Source organism: Coenobita brevimanus, chromosome 50, assembly GCF_032717465.1.
Source record: "Coenobita brevimanus isolate Jiangsu-jjx chromosome 50, ASM3271746v2, whole genome shotgun sequence".
Classification (NCBI taxonomy): Eukaryota; Metazoa; Arthropoda; class Malacostraca; order Decapoda; family Coenobitidae; genus Coenobita; species Coenobita brevimanus.
This window is the reverse complement of record NC_137003.1, coordinates 47804062-47823901: the sequence shown is the minus strand read 5'-3', so window position 1 is coordinate 47823901 and position 19840 is coordinate 47804062. Positions and strand designations below refer to the sequence as shown.

Sequence of the window (19840 nt, the reverse complement as noted above, 5' to 3'; positions counted from 1 at the left end):
GTAATTACGTTTATCAGTGTGCTCGGCGTAGCGTTCATGAAAGCAACCCCTCCAACCCTCTGGTCTTGCTCGTATTTAGCGGACACGAGGAGTGCAAGTCAGCGCTACTAAAACCCCTCAATTCCCACGTTGATTGGCTAGCCAAGGGGCTCGTTGGGAGTATATAAGGCGCGGAGGGGAGTCGGTAAGTCAGAGTGGGTCGAGACGTCACAGGGGAAAGATGGTAAGAGAACGTCAATACCAGTCAGATGTTTGTTTACATTTTTAGGTGTACTTATGAATGCAGTTTTTTGAGCTCGATGTTTTGGTCTGAAAATCATATACTGAAAAATACAGAACGTGGATTTGATATTTGTGTAAAAATGAAGTGAAATGTTACACTAGGATGAGCTGACTGTTTGTGCATGTTGAGATGTGTGAACGAAAAAAAAAAAAATAATAAATCCATTTCAGGGATGATAAAAGAAAAAAGAAAGCATAAAAGTGATAACAAAATAATATAGAACGGGGAGAGAAAGAAAGAGAGAAGGAGGGGGGGATGGAGGGAAGCATGCAATTTAGATATCAGTGACTGGTTGGAGGGAAGAAAGTGAAAGTGAGGAGGAAGGAGAAAGTAAGAGAGAAAGTAGATTCAGGGGAGACTTAGAAGAAGGGAGAGTGAATGCAAGAGGAACGTGGAAGATGTGATTTGCTGATAACATAAAAATAAGGATAGTAAAGACTGTTAGACGTAAAGGGGAAGAATTTTTGGTTAAGGAGCAGCATACGTGAAGATATTGAATGGTTGAAATTGATATAAAAAAAAAAGTAGTAAGGAGGACATAAGGAAAGGATAGACAGACAGATAGATAGATAGATGGAGAGGTAGAGAGAGAAAGTGACTGATTGATAAACGCAATGAAAAATGACATTGTGTGTGTGTGTGTGTGTGTGTGTGTGTGTGTGTGTGTGTTTGAGAGAGAGAGAGAGAGAGAGAAAGCAAGGTCAGTTCTCACCCCCCTTCCACCTTCTCTTCCACACAGAGGAGAAAGTCGTTGCTTCTCCACCTGGCTCTCCTCCTCTCCACCTCCTATGCCTCCCTTCTCACCAGTGGAGGCGGAGGTGGAGGAGGGGGTTACTCCGCTCCTTCAGTAAGCTCTGGATACCTGCCGCCCCCGTCTGGAGGTGGAGGTGGAGGCTACGGTGGAGGTGGTGGTGGTGGAGGCGGAGGAGGAGGTGGAGGCTACGATGGAGGTGGAGGAGGTGGATCACTGGGTGGAGGTTATTCCGCACCATCGATAAGTTCCGGATACTCCGCCCCGTCTGGAGGTGGAGGTGGAGGCTACGGTGGAGGTGGTGGTGGTGGAGGTGGTGGTGGAGGTGGAGGCTATGGTGGAGGTGGAGGAGGTGGATCACTGGGTGGAGGTTATTCGGCACCATCAGTAAGTTCTGGATACTCCGCTCCGTCTGGAGGTGGAGGTGGAGGCTATGGTGGAGGTGGTGGAGGTGGAGGTGGAGGTGGAGGTTACAGCGGTGGAGGTGGAGGTGGATCAATTGGAGGAGGTTATTCTGCACCATCAATAAGCTCCGGATATTCTGCCCCGTCTGGAGGTGGAGGTGGAGGCTATGGTGGAGGTGGTGGAGGTTACAGTGGTGGAGGTGGAGGTGGATCAATTGGAGGTGGTTATTCCGCACCATCAATAAGTTCTGGATACTCAGCCCCGTCTGGAGGTGGAGGCGGAGGTGGAGGTGGATATGGTGGAGATGATGGAGGTTATGGTGGAGGTGGAGGTGGAGGTGGATTCGGAGGTGGAGGTGATGGAGGTTATGGTGGAGGCGGAGATGATGGGGGTTATGGTGGAGGCGGAGGTGGCGGTGGATTCGGAGGTGGATTTGGAAGTGGAGATGATGGAGGTTATGGTGGAGGCGGAAGTGGTGGTGGAGGCTATGGTGGAGGTGGATTCGGAGGTGGTGGTGGTGGAGGTGGATTCGGAGGTGGTGGTGGAGGTGGAGGATACGGCGGTGGAGGCAGCGGAGGCGGTGGTGGTGGTGGATACAGCAGTGGAGGTGGAGGAGGCGGTTCGATTGGAGACATCTTTATAAGTTCAGAATACTCTGCGCCCTCTGGAGGTGGAGGTGGAGGCTATGGAGGAGGCGGTGGTGGAGGTGGAGGAGGTGGTTACGGCAGTGGAGGTGGAGGAGGATCAATCGGTGGAGGTTATTCGGCTCCTTCCATAAGCTCTGGATACCTTCCACCCTCAGGAGGTGGAGGTGGAGGTGGATATGGTGGTGGTGGGTCAGGTGGAGGCGGAGGTGGATCAATCGGCGGAGGTTATTCGGCTCCTTCTGTCAGCTCTGGATACTCTGCACCCTCTGGAGGTGGAGGTGGTGGAGGTGGAGGAGGTGGTTACAACGGTGGAGGTGGAGGTGGATCAATCGGCGGAGGTTATTCAGCTCCATCCGTCAGCTCTGGATATTCTGCGCCATCTGGAGGTGGAGGTGGTGGTGGTGGAGGATATAGCGGAGGTGGAGGAGAAGGTGGATCAATCGGTGGAGGTTATTCAGCTCCTTCCATTAGTTCTGGATATTCTGCTCCATCTGGAGGTGGAGGTGGTGGTTATGGTGGAGGCGGTGGTGGAGGTGGAGGAGGATCAATCGGTGGAGGTTATTCGGCTCCTTCCATTAGTTCTGGATATTCTGCTCCATCTGGAGGTGGAGGTGGTGGTTATGGTGGAGGCGGTGGTGGAGGTGGAGGAGGTGGTTACGGCAGTGGAGGTGGAGGAGGATCAATCGGTGGAGGTTATTCGGCTCCTTCCATAAGCTCTGGATACCTACCACCCTCTGGAGGTGGAGGTGGAGGTGGATATGGTGGTGGTGGATCAGGTGGAGGCGGAGGTGGATACGGAGGCGGTGGATCAGGTGGAGGCGGAGGTGGTTATGGTGGTGGTGGATCAGGTGGAGGCGGAGGTGGTTACGGAGGCGGTGGATCAGGTGGAGGCGGAGGTGGTTATGGTGGATCCTCCGGGTGGGTGCCCATCATCGGTCCGGGTCTCGGGTCATCCAGCACGTACGGGAGGTAATGAGGAGGCGCGACACGTGGTACCTCCTTGTGACCTCATCTCCTTCGTTGACCTCAGTTTTCTTCCATTGTAGCTTTGTTTCTTCGCCTGCGACCTCGTTTGCTTTGTTGTGACGTCACCTGGTTCACTGCGACCTTGCCTTGTTCGTTGCTACCTCGCCTCTTCCCTGTATTTTCATTTTGTTCCACTGTGACCTGACGTTTTCCCTTATGACCTCACGTTTTTCCTTGTGACCCCATGTTTCCCCATGTGACCTCATCTTTCGTAACCTCACTTGTTTCACTGTGACCTCACCTCATCATCTGTGACCCCATCAAGAATAGCAGTACCTAACTTATTTTAACTTATTTCCAGCGCCGAGATACTGAATAGAAATAAGACATGCTATCAAGTTCTCGGCACTGTATAGCCGTACCTTATTTCCGGGATGGAGATACGAATGAGATATATACAGAGTCGTGATATCGATTTCTCCGTACCGTGACCTCATACATTGCCTCACCTAGAGCAGTATGACCTTCTATTGTCCTTTGTTTATAATCAAAATCTAAGTCAGTCTTGTTTTTTGTTCTCCCCTGTTGATGTGGTGAATAAATGTACGAGTGTTGTGGCTTGTTTTCCTCAGTATACCCTTCCATTTTCTTTATCACTTCTAGGTGTATAAACAGGAGTATATTACAGCTTGGTAAGGGTGTTGGAGATGAGCACTTACATTATACCTGGGAAAGTGTTTTGTTTTAATTTATAAGTCAACACCTTCCTGTGGTGACTGGAGAAGAGAGCTACTGGATGTTTTTTATACATTACCGAAAAAGCCTTGTTACTTTCTCCAGTGTCCTCTTTTTCACTTCCCTTTCACTTCTCAAGCAACCCAACTAGCCTGTTCTCTCAATATCTTGCTCACATGTTTTCACTCTCACTCTTCCCTCAGCCACCAAAAAGTTGCCTTAGCTGTACTTGCATATTTTCTCCTTATGACAATGAAAGGAAAACAAATTATGGAGCCACATGGTCTCACACAGCACCTAGAACACAACTGCACCTGTCAAGCACCAATATGCCTGGGAAGAAGGGCATGAGAAAAAGGAGTATAGGTATGTTAACATTACCTGTCTACATAACCTGTGCTTCTTTCCTGTCAAGTCAGGATGCTTGCTATTTGATTACGAAGTGGCAAACATAAGGTGACAAATGGAGTGCCATGGAGACATATTCTATTCAGCAACATCTCGACACAAACCACCAATATCATCCACCAAACGAGCCTACAAACTGAAAATAAATAGCCTACACCACCACCACGCTCACTGGCTGAATTTCATTACCGCAGTGTTAGATGAGGGACAGTGCTCAAAATTACAGATCTGGGCCGCCTAGTGTAGACCCTTTGACTTTTCCACCGCTTCACCAAAGAGATATTACGGAATCTATCATACCCACATAACCTATGGAGAGTGTAATGACTTATCCTTGCATCAAGAGAGATTACATATTTCAACACACTCAGGTAACCTTCGAGAAGTGTTACAGCTTTTGTTTCACTAAAACCAGCACACGATTATCACATTCACTGTCCCTACAATATTAATGAGCATCAAGGTCTGTGTTCTTCCATTGTACAATTTATTAGCAGCATACTCACAATTGCACGAAAAATGAAGCTATGCAAATAACATTCTGTCTTTACGACCTCTCTCTCTCTCTCTCTCTCTCTCTCTCTCTCTTAAAAAATATAGAACATGGATAGGTCTACAAAATTACTTCTAAGACAGGAAACAGAGGAGTAATTATAACTATAGTCGCGGAGCACGACTCTGAGGTTGTCATTATCGTACCCTGGCAACCTACCACTGAAAAGTGCGTCCGATTTCGTATCATATTATGCACGAATATATTATACACGAATATTATTATACACGAACATATTACACACTAATCACATGCATTTCATATTATACACGAGATCAGACGCACTTTTGAATGGTAGGTTGGCAGGGCACGATAATAACAACCTCAGAGTCGGGCGCCGCGACTTCAGGCAAGCTTCGCCGTGGGCAGGGCAAGCATCGATGTTATTGATGAGATTAATTATTTTACTACATAGTTCAGGCTCTTTATTGATGAGATTATTTTGTTTTAACTCCTTCAATCCGGGGACGACTTCTTTAGTATATTTGTGCAGCCTCCACACGATATTACTCTAAGAATGGCCTCTCGTACTGAAGAGGTTTACCAAGCCTGTCTTAAACCCCTCCAGGTGGAAAAATCAGTCACAAGCTTAAAACCGCCTGCAGATATCAAGCTCATATATTCGTCATGAAATTGACGGCATTAAAATGCAGATAATACAAAGATAAGCAAAGCAATCCTATCGGAGAGGAAAAAACTGAATGACATCGTCAGGTGGTAACCATAGCAGAATATACAATATGTCATCGAGATGGCTAGTTCCCTCAGCCCCATGTCGTCTTGGCTCGTACTTTTGTCGGGTAAGGAGGGTCCCTAGCACCTCATTCTCAGCGATTTATTTTTGGATATGAGTGGTTAATATAATTTTGAAGTTGTTTATGCACAGTGCGGCGATATTGCAAGGATTATGTGCAAGAGACGAGGACAGTGACATGTACTAGGCAAAATAAATCGCTCAGTGAACCCTAAACCCCCTCAAAGTCTCTCTCTCTCTCTCTCTCTCTCTCTCTCTCTCACACACACACACACACACACACACACACACACACACACACGCACTTGGAATAGGAGGGGTTCGATACAGCCTTCAGTAACCCCTCCAGTGTTCGGGTGTTCTTTTTAGCTGAATAAAATCGTCTGGTGGAGGCGACTCTAAGATAAAAAGTACTTCATCGGAGGAAAGTACGTAAGATCAGGGGAGAGAGAGAGAGAGAGAGAGAGAGAAAGAGGGGGGAGAATAAAATGCATTGAAGATAAGGTAGCTGACAAAAAATGTAGTAAGAGAGAATAAAGAACTAAATAAATAATAGAAGAGAGAGAGAGAGAGAGAGAGAGAGAGAGAATCAATATAGAGTAGCAAAGAGAGAGTGATACACAGCATTGCACAAAATGACGTTCTGCAAACATCATCTTCTATATTTGCCCCATGTAAACTCACTACCTGCTCTCTCTCTCTCTCTCTCTCTCTCTCTCCAGTTAGGGGTGGCCACAGTTGAACCCGGTCCTTTGTCATCACGCTGCCCCTCCTCCAACTCACACCCTCCTCCCTCATATACTTCTTCACCCCATCCCTCCATCTCATCTATCTATCATCTAATTTTCAGGGTATCTGTTTATCTATCTGCTTTTTTATCGATCTACCTGTTTATCTATCGTCCCATTTTATCGGTCTATCTATCGGCTCATCTATCGGCCTTGCAATCGGACTTTCCACAGTGGGTTGGAATTACTGTTTGCGTTCCACCCCGACTGAGAGAGAGAGAGAGAGAGAGAGAGAGAGAGAGAGAGAGAGAGAGAGAGAAAGCGAAGAGAAAGGGATGGAAACAGAGAACCTGAAAATCATGGGAGTAAGAATGACTATGATGTATGAAGGAAAAAAGAATGTATATATACGAGTAAAGAGAGAGAGAGAGAGAGAGAGAGAGAGAGAGAGAGTTAAAAAGATAGCTACATACATAAAGAGATTAGTAGACAGACAAGTATAAATATCGAAAGAAACAACATAAAAAAATAAAATAAAATATGAGAAAACAAATAATAAATAAAGAAGAAATAAATCATAGAAAGAACAACATGAAAAAATCAATAAAACGAGAATGGAAGAAATTATTAGAAGTAACATAAGAATAAAATAATAGGATAATAAAGGACTGAAGAAGAAAGAAAATGATAAAAATAATAATTGAACTTCACACACACACACACACACACACACACACACACACACACACACACAGGGGCTGGAATAAAGGCAGAAGAATTAATGAGAATAATAAAAATAAAGAAGAAAAATAAGAGGAAAGAGAGAAAGGATAACGAAAAAAAAAATGGTAAATGGTATAAATCATTAATCTTTTTGACTGGGAGAGGCGGTGCATGAGAGGGGCGCCTTCGTGGGGTGGCACTGATATATCCGGCCGGCGGAGGGAAGAAAAAAGCACTAATGTTCGTATTTTGCGGTGGTTAAATAAACTCCCTAACACCTCTTCCTTACCGATTTAGTTTTGGATACAACTGACTAATATCGACATAATCGGCGGTTAAGGAAGCTCCAAAACACCTCTCCCTTACCGATTTGTTTTTGGATACGACTGGTTAATATTGCTGTGTACGGTGTTTATTCAAAGTTTGGTGATATTAGAATAACTTAAGTAACACAGAAGAGGCTGACAATGATTAATCAGCAAAGTAAGTCGGTTAGGTAAAGGTGTTTGGAGCTTCCTTAACCGACGAGAATGCCAACAAGACAATCGCCAGAAAATATCTATATACATTAAAAGACTGAAAAAAAAAAAAAAATAACGCAATAAGTGGATAAATAAAAATAACTAAAAACAGAATAATTATACGGACATGCAGAATTTAACGAATATATAAAAATACTATAAAATTTAAAATCATGTTCCAAAAAGACTTATAAAAAAAAATGTAACTCAGAGAAAATACGAAGAATCGATGACCAGACGAAATCATAACAACGAAAAAAAAATGATACGAATAAATAAGAGAAAAATATTGAAAAAGAAGCACACTATAATCAGAAAATTGTTTAAAAAAAAAAAATAATAATAAAAAAAGATGTATTGAGAAATCGAAAGAGAAATTACGAAGAGAAAGGTGGGAAAAACTTACAGATAAACAAGGAAGAGGATGTATGAACTGCAGAGAGAGAGAGAGAGAGAGAGAGAGAGTGGAAAGTCTTACGTGAAAAGAAGGTATTAAATCCGGATAGTGAAATAATAGGAGGATTACTGAGGAAGAGAGAAAGAGAGAGGGGGGAGGGAGACAGAAGAGAGAAGAAGATCCAGGGGAGAGGAGAGGAGGAGGAGGAGGGAGAGAGGGAGAAAGATGTTTGAGGGAGGAGGAAGATTGGGAAAGACACAGGTAAGAAGAAAGATGAGAAACGGAGGAAAGCGGAGAAAGGGAGGGTGAAAGAGAAAGGAAAGGGAGGGAGAAAGGAGGGGGTGAAGAAGAGAGAGGATGATTTGGAAGTATTGGGAATGGGGGAGGGGAGGACTAGAAGGGAAGGGAAGGCCACTGTAGGAGGGAGGGTGGGGGAATGAGGGGAAGGGGAGACGAGGGAAAGGGAACGGGGGAGGGGTTGAAGAGGTGAGAGAATGATTAAGGGGAAAGACTCAATGAAGGAGGGAGGGAAGGAATTGGGGGGGGGGGGCAGCGAAAACCAAGAGAATGATGAAGGGAAATACGAAGAGGGGAAGGGGGTGAGGGAGGGGGCAGGGATGGGGTACGGCAGAGGGGACGGTGGGGAGAGGCAGCCCCCCAATGTAAAGTGACCCTAGCAAACAGAGTGTGGGTATATAAAGTGAGGCAGAACCACGGCAGGCAGGAGTGAGCCACGGACTACACGGCAGCATGGTAAGGCAGGGCAAGGTACATGGTAGAGGCAGAGGGAGGCAGAGGTAGATATAGGTAGGTAAAAGTAGAGACAGGTAGTAGGCAGTGGTAGAAATAGAGACACAGGCAGAGTTAAAGGTACAGAGAGACAGGCAGAAAAAAAGATACAAAGAGGTAGGCAGAAGTGGAGTGAGGCAGGAAGAGGTAGAGGGAGGCAGGTAGAAGTATAGGAAGGCAGCAGAGGTAGACAGGTAGAGACAGGAAGCGAGGGACAGAGGTAGAGACAGGTAATGAGGGCGGCCGGAAGCAACAAGCGTACACCTGACATGTTCTACCTTTATCGTCAAAAAATCTGAGTTACGATTTAATGTTCAAGCATACGGCCAAGAGAGAGAGAGACAGACAGACAGACAGGTAGACAGAGAGAGAGAGAGAGAGAGAGAGACATATAGACAGACAGACAGGCGGATATAATTAGGTAAAGCAGGAGGTATGAGTAAAGTGAATATTTCCGAACTCGGTGTGTGTGTGCTTAGGACGCTCCACTTCCACTCGTGTGCTGTGAGGAGGGTCAGTCAGTGCCATCCCTATCCACCCTGCATCATTCATCCTTTTCCTGCTGCCATCGACGCAGCCACGCCCACACCAGCCGACGTGAAGATAATGCCAAGTGAATTTTTCTGTGGAGCGCTATTTTCGGGTTACCCTGTGTAGTGTAAATATTGGCCACTTCGTTCAATGAGTGGATGGTTCGATGACTAATGCGGTCGTCCCTCACAACACACCACCCTCCCTCATATACACGCCTACTGCATCGACTGCATCTCTTGACCTTCTCCCTTGTCTTTCTCTCCCTCTGTCTCCATCCACACACACACACACACACACACACACACTTACTCTATTTCTCAATCTTAATGCATTCCATATGGGGGAACCACCTCAGTCTGTTCAAAGGCCAGGATTTTCCCAAACACCTCTTCCTAGACGATTTATTTTCCTCACTATACCTCTTCGTCCTCTTCTGTGTTACAAATATAATTCCACCATCACCATACCCTGCATAAATAACGTACAAAAACCATATCAGCCAGCCGTATCCAAAAATAAATCGGTAAGGAAAAGGTGTTAGGGAGAAAACGAGGTAAAAATGTCGACATGGATTAGTACAGAAACGAAGCGTGAAACTAGATTATGTAAGTCTAACTCTTGCAAAATTTTAAATAATCTTTTTCATGTAGCGAGACCTAGACAAAAAAAACTAACTTCATTACGCTGATGTGATGAAATTTTATAGCCAGGAGTTACAGAAAATCATTGTCATCATCATCATCATCATCATCACCATCATCATCATCATCACCATCATCATCATCATCATCTTCTAAACCTCTTTCCCGTTCACTCACCATTCAAGCCCCAAAGAGAGAGAGAGAGAGATAGGAAGAAAAGATAATGTGTTGCGTTTCGTGCCTCCAATTTAAGCAATAAAGAGTGTTTCGTGGAATATATATATGTTCGTCCACGCGTTACCTCACGAAAATAATTGGCGAAAATAACTAACGAAATAAATTGGCGAATATGCTTAGCGAAAACAAAAATTGGCGAAAATGATAATGAAGAAGCGACGAAAATACTTGACGAGAATGATGACTGTGTTGGCCGCGTTTTTGTCTGTGATCCGCTTAAGTTGCCAGGAAGTGTAGCGCGTCATTTTAAACTGCCACACACACAGCCAAGGATTTTTAATAACCTGCCCTCCGTGCCGTGTGTGTGTGTGTGTGTGTGTGTGTGTGTGTGTGTGTGTGTGTGTGTGTGTGAAACTCTCAAACACCTAAGTTATAATAATTCTTTCACCTTAATGCTCCGTAGATTTTCGTCCTCTTGCAGATTATTTCACATAACACAGTAGCAGATAAAAAAATATGACAGCACTTCTTCGTGACTAGCATCATATACTAATGTTATTTTCTCGTAACAGTTCAGTATTCAAGATGGAGAGGTTTTATAATTATGTCTATCCATCTATCTATCTTTCTCTCTCCATCTCTCCATCCATACATCCCCTTTCTATTTACCTATTTACCTGTCTATCTATCTATCTATCTATCTATCATTCAAATTCCCATCAAGATCATAGTGCCCCTGGGATAGGACACACACTCATCTCTATCAGTCTGTCTATCTATCTGTCTATCTGTCTATCTATCTATCTATCTATCTTTCAGACCCGCGCCGTGTTCGCCCTTCTGCTGCTAACCTCCGCCTGCAGCGCCACCTACGGGCCCGACGGGAACCCCATAGGTGGAGGTGGTGGCCATGGAGGTGGAGGTGGAGGCGGCATAGGAGGTGGATACTCAGCCCCATCTGTGGGTGGAGGAGGAGGGGGTTATGGTGGAGGAGGTGGAGGTATTGGTGGAGGTGGAGGCTATGGAGGCGGAGGTGGAGGTGGAGGTATCGGTGGAGGAGGGTATGGTGGCGGAGGTGGAATTGGTGGAGGTGGAGGAGGTTATGGTGGTGGAGGTGGAATTGGTGGAGGTGGAGGAGGTATAGGAGGTGGATATTCTGCGCCCTCTATTGGTGGAGGTGGAGGTGGAGGCATTGGAGGTGGCTACTCCGCACCTCCGATCTCAAGTGGATATTCTGCTCCATCTATCGGTGGAGGTGGAGGCATCGGTGGAGGTGGAGGTTATTCTGGAGGAGGAGGGTTCGGCGGAGGTGGAGGTGGAGGTATTGGAGGTGGATACTCTGCTCCACCCATCACAAGCGAATATTCTGCTCCGTCTATTGGTGGAGGAGGTGGAGGCTTTGGTGGAGGTGGTGGAGGTTACTCCGGAGGTGGAGGCATCGGAGGTGGAGGTGGAGGAGGTATTGGAGGCGGGTATTCCGCTCCCCCTGTAAGTGGAGGCTATTCCGGAGGTGGAGGCATTGGAGGTGGAGGTGGTGGCTATTCTGGAGGTGGAGGAGGATTCGGAGGAGGTGGAGGCGGATTTGGTGGAGGTGGAGGTGGCTACTCTGGAGGTGGAGGAGGCATCGGAGGAGGTTATTCTGGAGGAGGAGGCATCGGCGGAGGAGGAGGAGGAATTGGAGGTGGAGGCTACTCTGGAGGTGGAGGAGGTGGAGGAGGTGGAGGCATCGGAGGTGGATATTCTGCCCCGCCTGTAGATATGTATGGAAGGTAGTGAGGCAATGTATAAAAAAGACAATAAATATTTTTTTATAATAATTTTCGTGTTTTTAAGCGTGTTCCCCCCCCTTAAGAGAAAGAAAGAAAGGATAAAAATAAAAGAAAGAAAGGAAGGAAGAAAAATAAAAGAAAGAAAGAAAGGAAGAAAAATAAAAAAAAAAGAAAGTAAGGAAGGAAGAATAATAAAAAAGAAAGAAAGAAAAAAAGAAAACAAAGAAAGAGAGAAAGAAAGAAAATAGGAAAGAACTTGGAAATAAGGCGATTAATTTACTGGAAACACAACTGTACCTAATACTACTACTACTACTAATAATAATAATATTACAAGAACGAATGAAGTAAATAAAGGTATCAATATTTAAGTTAAAAAAAAGAAATAATAGGCCAATCCTTGAAGAAGTCTGACAGTTTATATATAGGTACCTTATTATTATTATTATTATTATTATTATTATTATACTTCTCTCACCGTCCCTATCAGTGGCAATGATGATGATAATGATGGTGATGATGATGATGATAAGGAGGAGGACGACGACGAAGATGATTCCTCCTGTTAATATTACTATCACTATTATTATTATTATTATTATTATTATTATTATTATTATCATCATCATCATCATCATCATCATCATCATTTCCCTCTATCAACCCAGTTACAACACACACAGCGAATTCGACACACCAGCAAGCAAGAGAAAAAAAAATCAGTTTCCCTTTTCGCCAGCGTGACGAGATTTACAGGCACCGACCTGGCGTGGAGAAGGCGCGAAACTCAATTTGGCAAAGCAGTTCACAGAGGGAAAAAAAATAATGGGTGTATTTTCGGGTGACTTATGATAACAAAAGAGCAGTTTTCTTGATGAGAGAGACGGTTTTGCAATGGCAGTGGCAATGGTAGTAGATAATGGCACTGAGAATGGTGGCGAAATTGTGTGATGGTGGTGATGGTGGTGGAGGTGGTAGTGGTGGTTATATGATGATGATGATGGTAGTGGTGATGGTGGTGGTGGTGATGGTGGTGATGATGATGATGATGATGATGATAGTAGTGGTGGTAATGATGATGGTGGTGGCGGTGATGATGATGATAATTTTTCCTAGAGAAGGTGACACTTTTACAAGAGCGGTGATAATGAATGGCCGGTAAGATAATTAATGTGATTACCTGAGGTCATTTACTCCTTTCACTCCCACAATATATTTTTTCTTTCACTGTAGCTAATGAACGTTCTATTTTATAAGAGCTTGAGCAAGACCTCTAGTAATTAGCTGGTTAATGAAGACTATTAAAGATGATTAGTAATATTTATGAGGGTTATTTAGGCGTTGTGGGCAAAATGAGTCGCTGAAGAAGATGCGCTACGGAATCACCCAAGCCAGCTAGAAATATGTCCTGCTTAAATCAAAACAGGTTAAGAGACGCCTTCACGTAGTGGCACTGATATAACGGGGCGGTCTGCTACCCGTCACCTCCCTTCCTGTTGCCCGTAAGGAGGATGGTGGACTGCAGGAGACGGGCAATATCAGCCTGCAGTCCACTGGGTTACTGTCCAGAAAAACAATAACATTAAATTAAGTCTGAACTCCTCACAGCCAGGCACCACTGAGAAGTCTGCTGTTTAGTCCCCTCAATTTACTATCTATCTATCTATCTATGGCCACACGCCCTAATCCCATAAGAGGTGACCACAGACAAATCACCTCTATGTTGCCCTGTTCCCTGCCATTTCGCTGCCCTCCCGCCGATTTACACCCTCCTTTCTCATATACCTCTGTACTCCATCTCTCATTTCACGCCCATTATAAATTATTGGCAGCGAATCATCCCCATATACATCACTTTATTCCAGTTGCCTCTAGTCCATACATACCTCTCACCCTCCTGTTATTCAAAATCTCTCTCACACTGTCCCTTCACCTCTACTTTGGCCTCCCCTTCCTCTCACTCCCTCTGCTTCTGATCTGCACATTTTATTTATGGTGCTGGAGGAGGGCGCCTTCACGTGGTGACACTGATATAACCCAAGCATAAAACGTCCCTGTACTCCATCCCTGTCACCCTAAAGGAAGATTACAGGAGGAGGTTAATTTCAGCCTGCAGTGTACCGGGTTCACGTTCAAATGAGCCAGGGACCACCACAACATCAATATCAGTCTCACGTAACCCATCCTCTCCACATGCCCATACCCCATTAACATACCCTGGTCTGGCCGTTCCATCACACTACGTCAGCTTCTACGCTTCTTGCCTACCGTGTGGACTGCCTTCTTAATTTGTGAGAAGAAAAAGGAAAAATCATAGCAAACAAAACTGAATATACAGCACATCTGTTTCTCTGAGGGCAGTCGTTCATTAACCCCTCCACGGAGAGAAATTCACTTGTCTGCCGGTACGAAGAAGAATACTGTATAAACTTTCAAACTTCACCATGACAAGTCTCTCCTAAGCTGAATAAAATCGTCTGATAGTGGCAATGAAGACGATATCTTTGTCATAAGGGTTAAGCAAGGGGTGAAAGCAAATGTAGAGGAGAATTGGTAGTCAGGCAGCATTCTGTGTCCATTTACGTTCACTGTCACCTCGTCTCGTCTAGTTAACTCCCTCCAGAACAAGGAAAATAGATTCTGAGTAGCTACAAATGGCACACTGAACGAACAAACAGAACGGAACAGTATGAGTAATCCACATCCATTGCTAAAGAATCGCTACGCATGCACTATGGCGCTTTTACTCTATTCTGATGAAAATTCCTAACGTCTCTCAACTCAGGTGATGGTCAGGTGTAGTCAGATTGAAGGTATGATTGAACCAGTAACCAAGGACTTATTCCCACCTACTCATAATTTTCTTAATTATCACGCAAACGGAGAACAGTATTAGTAGTAAGATAAACCCAGCACAAGCAGACGAATCCAAACCAATTAAAATTACTCTTTTGCTACTGGTTCACCGATAGAAAGAATAATGACATTCATATAACACAATGGAGAATACCACAGAGTTGTGAAGGCAAACAACACTTTAGTTCCCGGTACACATCTGGTCTTGCACTGTCTGTAGCTTTCTGTGAAGTTTGCAACGTAGAAAACGAACATTTTTAAAGTACCACTACAGTGTAACTTGTGAACACCAGCGTTTTAGATCCAACACATATCGCAAGATTTACGCTTGTTAGTAAACTTATGAATTATCAGAGGATTTTGAAATGCAAAACCAATAACCACAGGAAAAACAGAGACGCTAAACCTAAAATTAATGTTGCAGAAGCAAATGTTAGCGGAAAACTTTGTACCAGCTTGTTCAGGTAAATTGGAGCCTCCTGTGTCACCCTTTCTTTCCAAGTTATGGCTAAGCTAAGTTTGGTGAAACCCAGTTGAGTTAATCTATGATAGTAATACTGTAATATTTCTTAATATTTTTCCCCCATATTGTTGTTGTTATTGTTGCTGCTGTTGCTTAACCCTGGGGTGTCTGCCCGAGAGGACCCGTCAACCACAGGTAAACAACTGCTTCTGTGGGGCCGTCCTACATATGAAGTACAATTATAGGCTACACCGTTCAGGGTACCAGTACCCCCTAGAGGTAGCCAGCGCCTCTACAGGGAACGACCAGGATCTTTCCCACGACAAGGTGCAGGGAATTATGAGGAACTTTAGCTCTCGGGTGGACGCCGCAGCTGCACCTTCCAGGGTGCAAAGTGACACCACGTGTAGGCCCCTCGGCATCACCATCTCATTAGCTATGGCTTGTTTAATGACGAAGCAGTGAGGTTTAAAGCTTCTTTGAATATCAGGTGTTTATTGACCCTGATTTCACTCGCTATTCACACACACACACACACACACACACACACACACACACACACACAGGCAGAATGTCCACGTCACTCATACCAGCTCATCCTCTTACACCCTTCACTCACAACCTCACCTGCACCACCACCCCTCACCTCCACCCCCCCGTCTCTCTCTCTCTCTCTCTCTCTCTCTCTGATATGCCTCCTTAAGCCACTATGTCACTCACCACAATCATCATTCGTCACTTTCTCACATTCAGTGCCACGCCGCAAGCTGAAAGGGAGAGAGAGAGAGAGAGAGAGAGAGAGAGAGAGAGAGAGAGAATGTATGTGTGTGTGTGTGTGTGTGTGTGTGTGTGTGTGTGTGTGTGTGTGTGTGTGTGTGTGATTTGTATTGGTGATTGTGTGGGTTTTTGAAGATCATGTTGCATGCTGCTTGAGTGCTCGTGTGTGCGTGGGATGACTGTGTGTGTGTGTGTGTGTGTGTGAGAGAGAGAGAGAGAGAGAGAGAGAGAGAGAGAGAGAGAGAGAGAGAGAAGTGGGAGGGTGCTCTAACAGTATCACCATCATCATCACACACACACACACAAACACGCACTATACAAACACACCCCTCACAGCACCATACCTTCTTTAAACAATTTCCCCCCAACACAGCCCTGAATTAATAATGCCATATTTCCCCATCCACTTAAACGAGAGCATTATTGGCATCCACAGAGAGAACAGGGAGAAAGAGCACAGGACAAAGGAGCGCAGGGCAAAGGAGCGCAGGACAAACGAGCGCAGGGCGAAGGAGCGAACTGCAGCAATAATTCTAGAGAAGAGTTGTTAGGTAAGACTATGACAAGACGAATGAATAGCAACTTTTACCTAGATTGGAGACGACTGTGGAAATCAGGCGGCTTCCACTATCTTCTTCGTCATTCCGTACTTCCGTCTTCTTCTTCATCGTCGCCTATTTCTTCTTTCTCTTCTTCCTCTTCTTCTTCTTCTTCTTCTTCTTCTGCTTCTTCGTCTTCTTCTTCAACCTCATCTTCTTTTTTTCTTTCTTCTTTCTTTTTTTCAATTTCTTTTTCGCTTTCTTTCTTTCTTTCTTTCTTTCCTTCTTTCTTCTTCTTCAACTTCATCTTCTTTTTTCTTTCTTCTTTCTTTCTATTTCTTTTTCTCTGATTTTCTTTCTTTCTTTCTTTCTTTCTTCTTCATGTGAATATATATGTTCAAAACTGATTATGGTGTCTCGCAAACACTAAAAACAAATCACTGTTGTATCTGAAGTGGCTTTAAAACTTCGTCACGCCTTTTCCTTACCAACTTATTCAACACATTACACCCTCGGTATCGTCTTGCATGCCATTTGTATCATCTTAATATCGACGAAGTTTCCATCGTTAACATATAAATGGATACCGATGTGCAATGTGGAGAATAAATCGGTAATAGAAGAGTAATACGGAATCCGATTACGATCCACTACAATCCCACTGATTCCAACCTATGGAAGAGCAACACTTAACTCTCCAGAAATGTGATGTACATCCATAGACTTTTGTAATTCGTAACATCCGTTCCTAAGCGATTTATTATGCATATTTACAGATCAGTATCCTCTTGTATGTTACTGTTGCAAACTATATTGACATTAAATCCACACAAACAACAGAAAAGAGAAAATGAAGGTCAAATATGCAAAATAAATCGCTAAGGAAGAGGTACTACGAAGCCTCATATACCAGCTTGAACACAGGCCTTTAGGTTTACAGGTTCATCGGTTCATTAGGTTCACTTAGGCTCATACCAGGCTTCGGTAATTCACAAACGGGTACTGATGATGTGCCTAATGTGTCTTTCTTTCTCATTCTCTGTCTAAAGAAAGGGAAATGTGTCTGAATCAACCGTGAATGTGATATATCGCTGACCGGACCCGTGGACAGTGTATCGTCGTTTCAATATCATGATGTATGCTCATGATTCGAAGCTTCAGTTCGTCTGTTGGATGTAACTATAAATGTACTTTGTTTGTACTTCTCCGCTGAGCAATGTCCCCATCCCATTTAATGATTTTCCTTTTACTGATTTATTTGGGCTCACATTTTACAGGTTTATCTACGGTATTATCACCTATCCCAACTTTATCTCTTGTGTTGCCACATACTCCAACTTTGTTTGCAGTGTGCTACATGTCTAAATTCTGTTTACGGTAATGATACATATCCATATATTATCTACAGTATTGCCACATATCCCACCAGTATCTAGAGTGTGCCACATACCCCAGTACTATCTGTACTCTGTCATTATCTATAATGTTGCCATATACTTCCAAATTATCTGCAATTCTGTCACTCTCCCCACCCCCCCCATCAAAAATCATCAAACCTGACCCAGCTCATAGTGTCATCTAATGGAGCCTCAGTTGTTGCCTGTCCACAGTTTTGTGAAAAGTTTGTCAGGAATCAGTGTTTTATTGAAATACGTACATACATACAAACATACAAACTCAGCATCAATAGTGTAGCTGATAGGATATCCAGGTTTACGCAAAAATTGGTGTTAACTACGTGAACATAAGATAAAACAGAGTATACACCTACAGTTCCTTATGAGTGCATTTTAATGCTTTTTTTTTTCATACAAGTGCTAAATAACCCTTGGGAAGGTTATTTTGGTAGTAAAGAGGTATTGCATAATATGTTGCGCACAGTGTTTTCATTGTACAACTGAATATATGTGGAGTGCTGATAAAGTCCCGATATTGATCTCATCCATTTATATTGACTGGCCAGTCTAAATCTCACTGTTGCTTGTTGTACATTAGCCACGCTTCCAGTTGCCATATGTCGCATGACAACACGAAGCCAGGCACTGCCGCGCCAGTTCACCGTAGCAAAGGTAAGGTTAGGTAAGGGAACAGTGAGTAAACTACTGTGTATTTGTAGCCATATAAAATCATTTCCACTGTCTCAACGGGTAAAATGTGTACATAGGTAGGCTGTAAAAAATATAGTCAGCATTGCTGGTGATGGAAGAAGTTTACGAAAATGATGAGATATACTTGCAAATCATTTCCGGTTGACAAGCAGAGCTTCTTTCATTACTTGACTTTTTTTTTTAATCTTTATAACGTTTCTCCTCAGTTAAAGTAATAGTAAAACTGTGTAAGAAAAAGACAAGAAAACTAATGCAGATATTTTAGCATTTATTCATAGATAAGAAAATGTTGAAACAAACACAACTAGAATGACAACAAAAACAGTACAGTACACAGGTAAACAATGAGTGAGATGTGCAGCGTACACAACTGAGCATAGGGAACGTCCTGGTGCGAGAAGACTAGGAAAGCCGACGATCAGACTAGAGTCAGCACAGAACTGTCACCAAGACACCATAAGTCAGAACATCGTATACCAAAACTAACGACAGAATAGGTACGGAACTTCACATCTGCTGTTACTTTGATGGTACAATAATGACATCACAAGACATGGATGAAGCTAAAACATCAGTCTATCAATAAAACAGTTAACAACCTCAATATTGTCAACGAAACCATGAGCATGAGACACAGTGAAATGATAATGAAATCCTCTTATGCGATGAGTGTTGAGATATTGGAGGTGTTTGTTGTGGTGTGAGTGTTGATTTAGTGTGAAAAGGGATACCAGGTGTAAGATTTTTGTTGCAGTGACTCAGCGTTGCCTGGGGCGTTAAGGAGTTGTCATGCTTGACTGGAAACTCATTATTTGCCATACATGCTGGACCCGCCGCCTCCACCACCAGAAGAGCCACCGTAGCCGCCACCACCACCACCAGCGGAACCACCATAGCCGCCACCTCCACCAGAGGAACCACCATAGCCTCCGCCGCCACCACCAGAGGAGCCACCATAGCCTCCACCTCCACTAGAGGAGCCACCATAGCCTCCGCCGCCACCACCAGAGGAGCCACCATAGCCGCCACCTCCACCAGAGGAGCCACCATAGCCTCCGCCGCCACCACCACCAGAGGAACCACCATAGCCGCCACCGCCACCACCAGAGGAGCCACCATAGCCTCCGCCGCCGCCACCACCAGAGGAACCACCATAGCCTCCGCCGCCGCCACCGCCAGAGGAACCACCATAGCCTTCACCGCCACCACCAGAGGAGCCACCATAGCCTCCGCCGCCACCACCACCAGAGGAACCACCATAGCCGCCGCCACCACCAGAGGAACCACCATAGCCTCCGCCACCACCACCAGAGGAG

General features: G+C 44.5%; 1 protein-coding gene across 1 annotated transcript in view; it reads left to right on the top strand.

Moving 5' to 3' along the window:
* LOC145399779 (uncharacterized) overlaps positions 1-19304 on the top strand; it is a 56604-nt gene extending 37300 nt beyond the window's left edge. Inside the window, exons 2-13 of the mRNA XM_080272328.1 lie at positions 1023-1113; positions 1171-1503; positions 1591-1803; positions 2182-2275; positions 2558-2613; positions 2698-2925; positions 10929-10976; positions 11070-11210; positions 11307-11588; positions 11694-11781; positions 15346-15506; positions 19279-19304. Of these exons, the coding sequence (XP_080128454.1) occupies positions 1023-1113; positions 1171-1503; positions 1591-1803; positions 2182-2275; positions 2558-2613; positions 2698-2925; positions 10929-10976; positions 11070-11210; positions 11307-11588; positions 11694-11781; positions 15346-15506; positions 19279-19304 (1761 nt within the window). The remainder of the gene's footprint in view (positions 1-1022; positions 1114-1170; positions 1504-1590; positions 1804-2181; positions 2276-2557; positions 2614-2697; positions 2926-10928; positions 10977-11069; positions 11211-11306; positions 11589-11693; positions 11782-15345; positions 15507-19278) is intronic.
* The last annotated feature ends 536 nt before the right edge of the window (positions 19305-19840 follow it).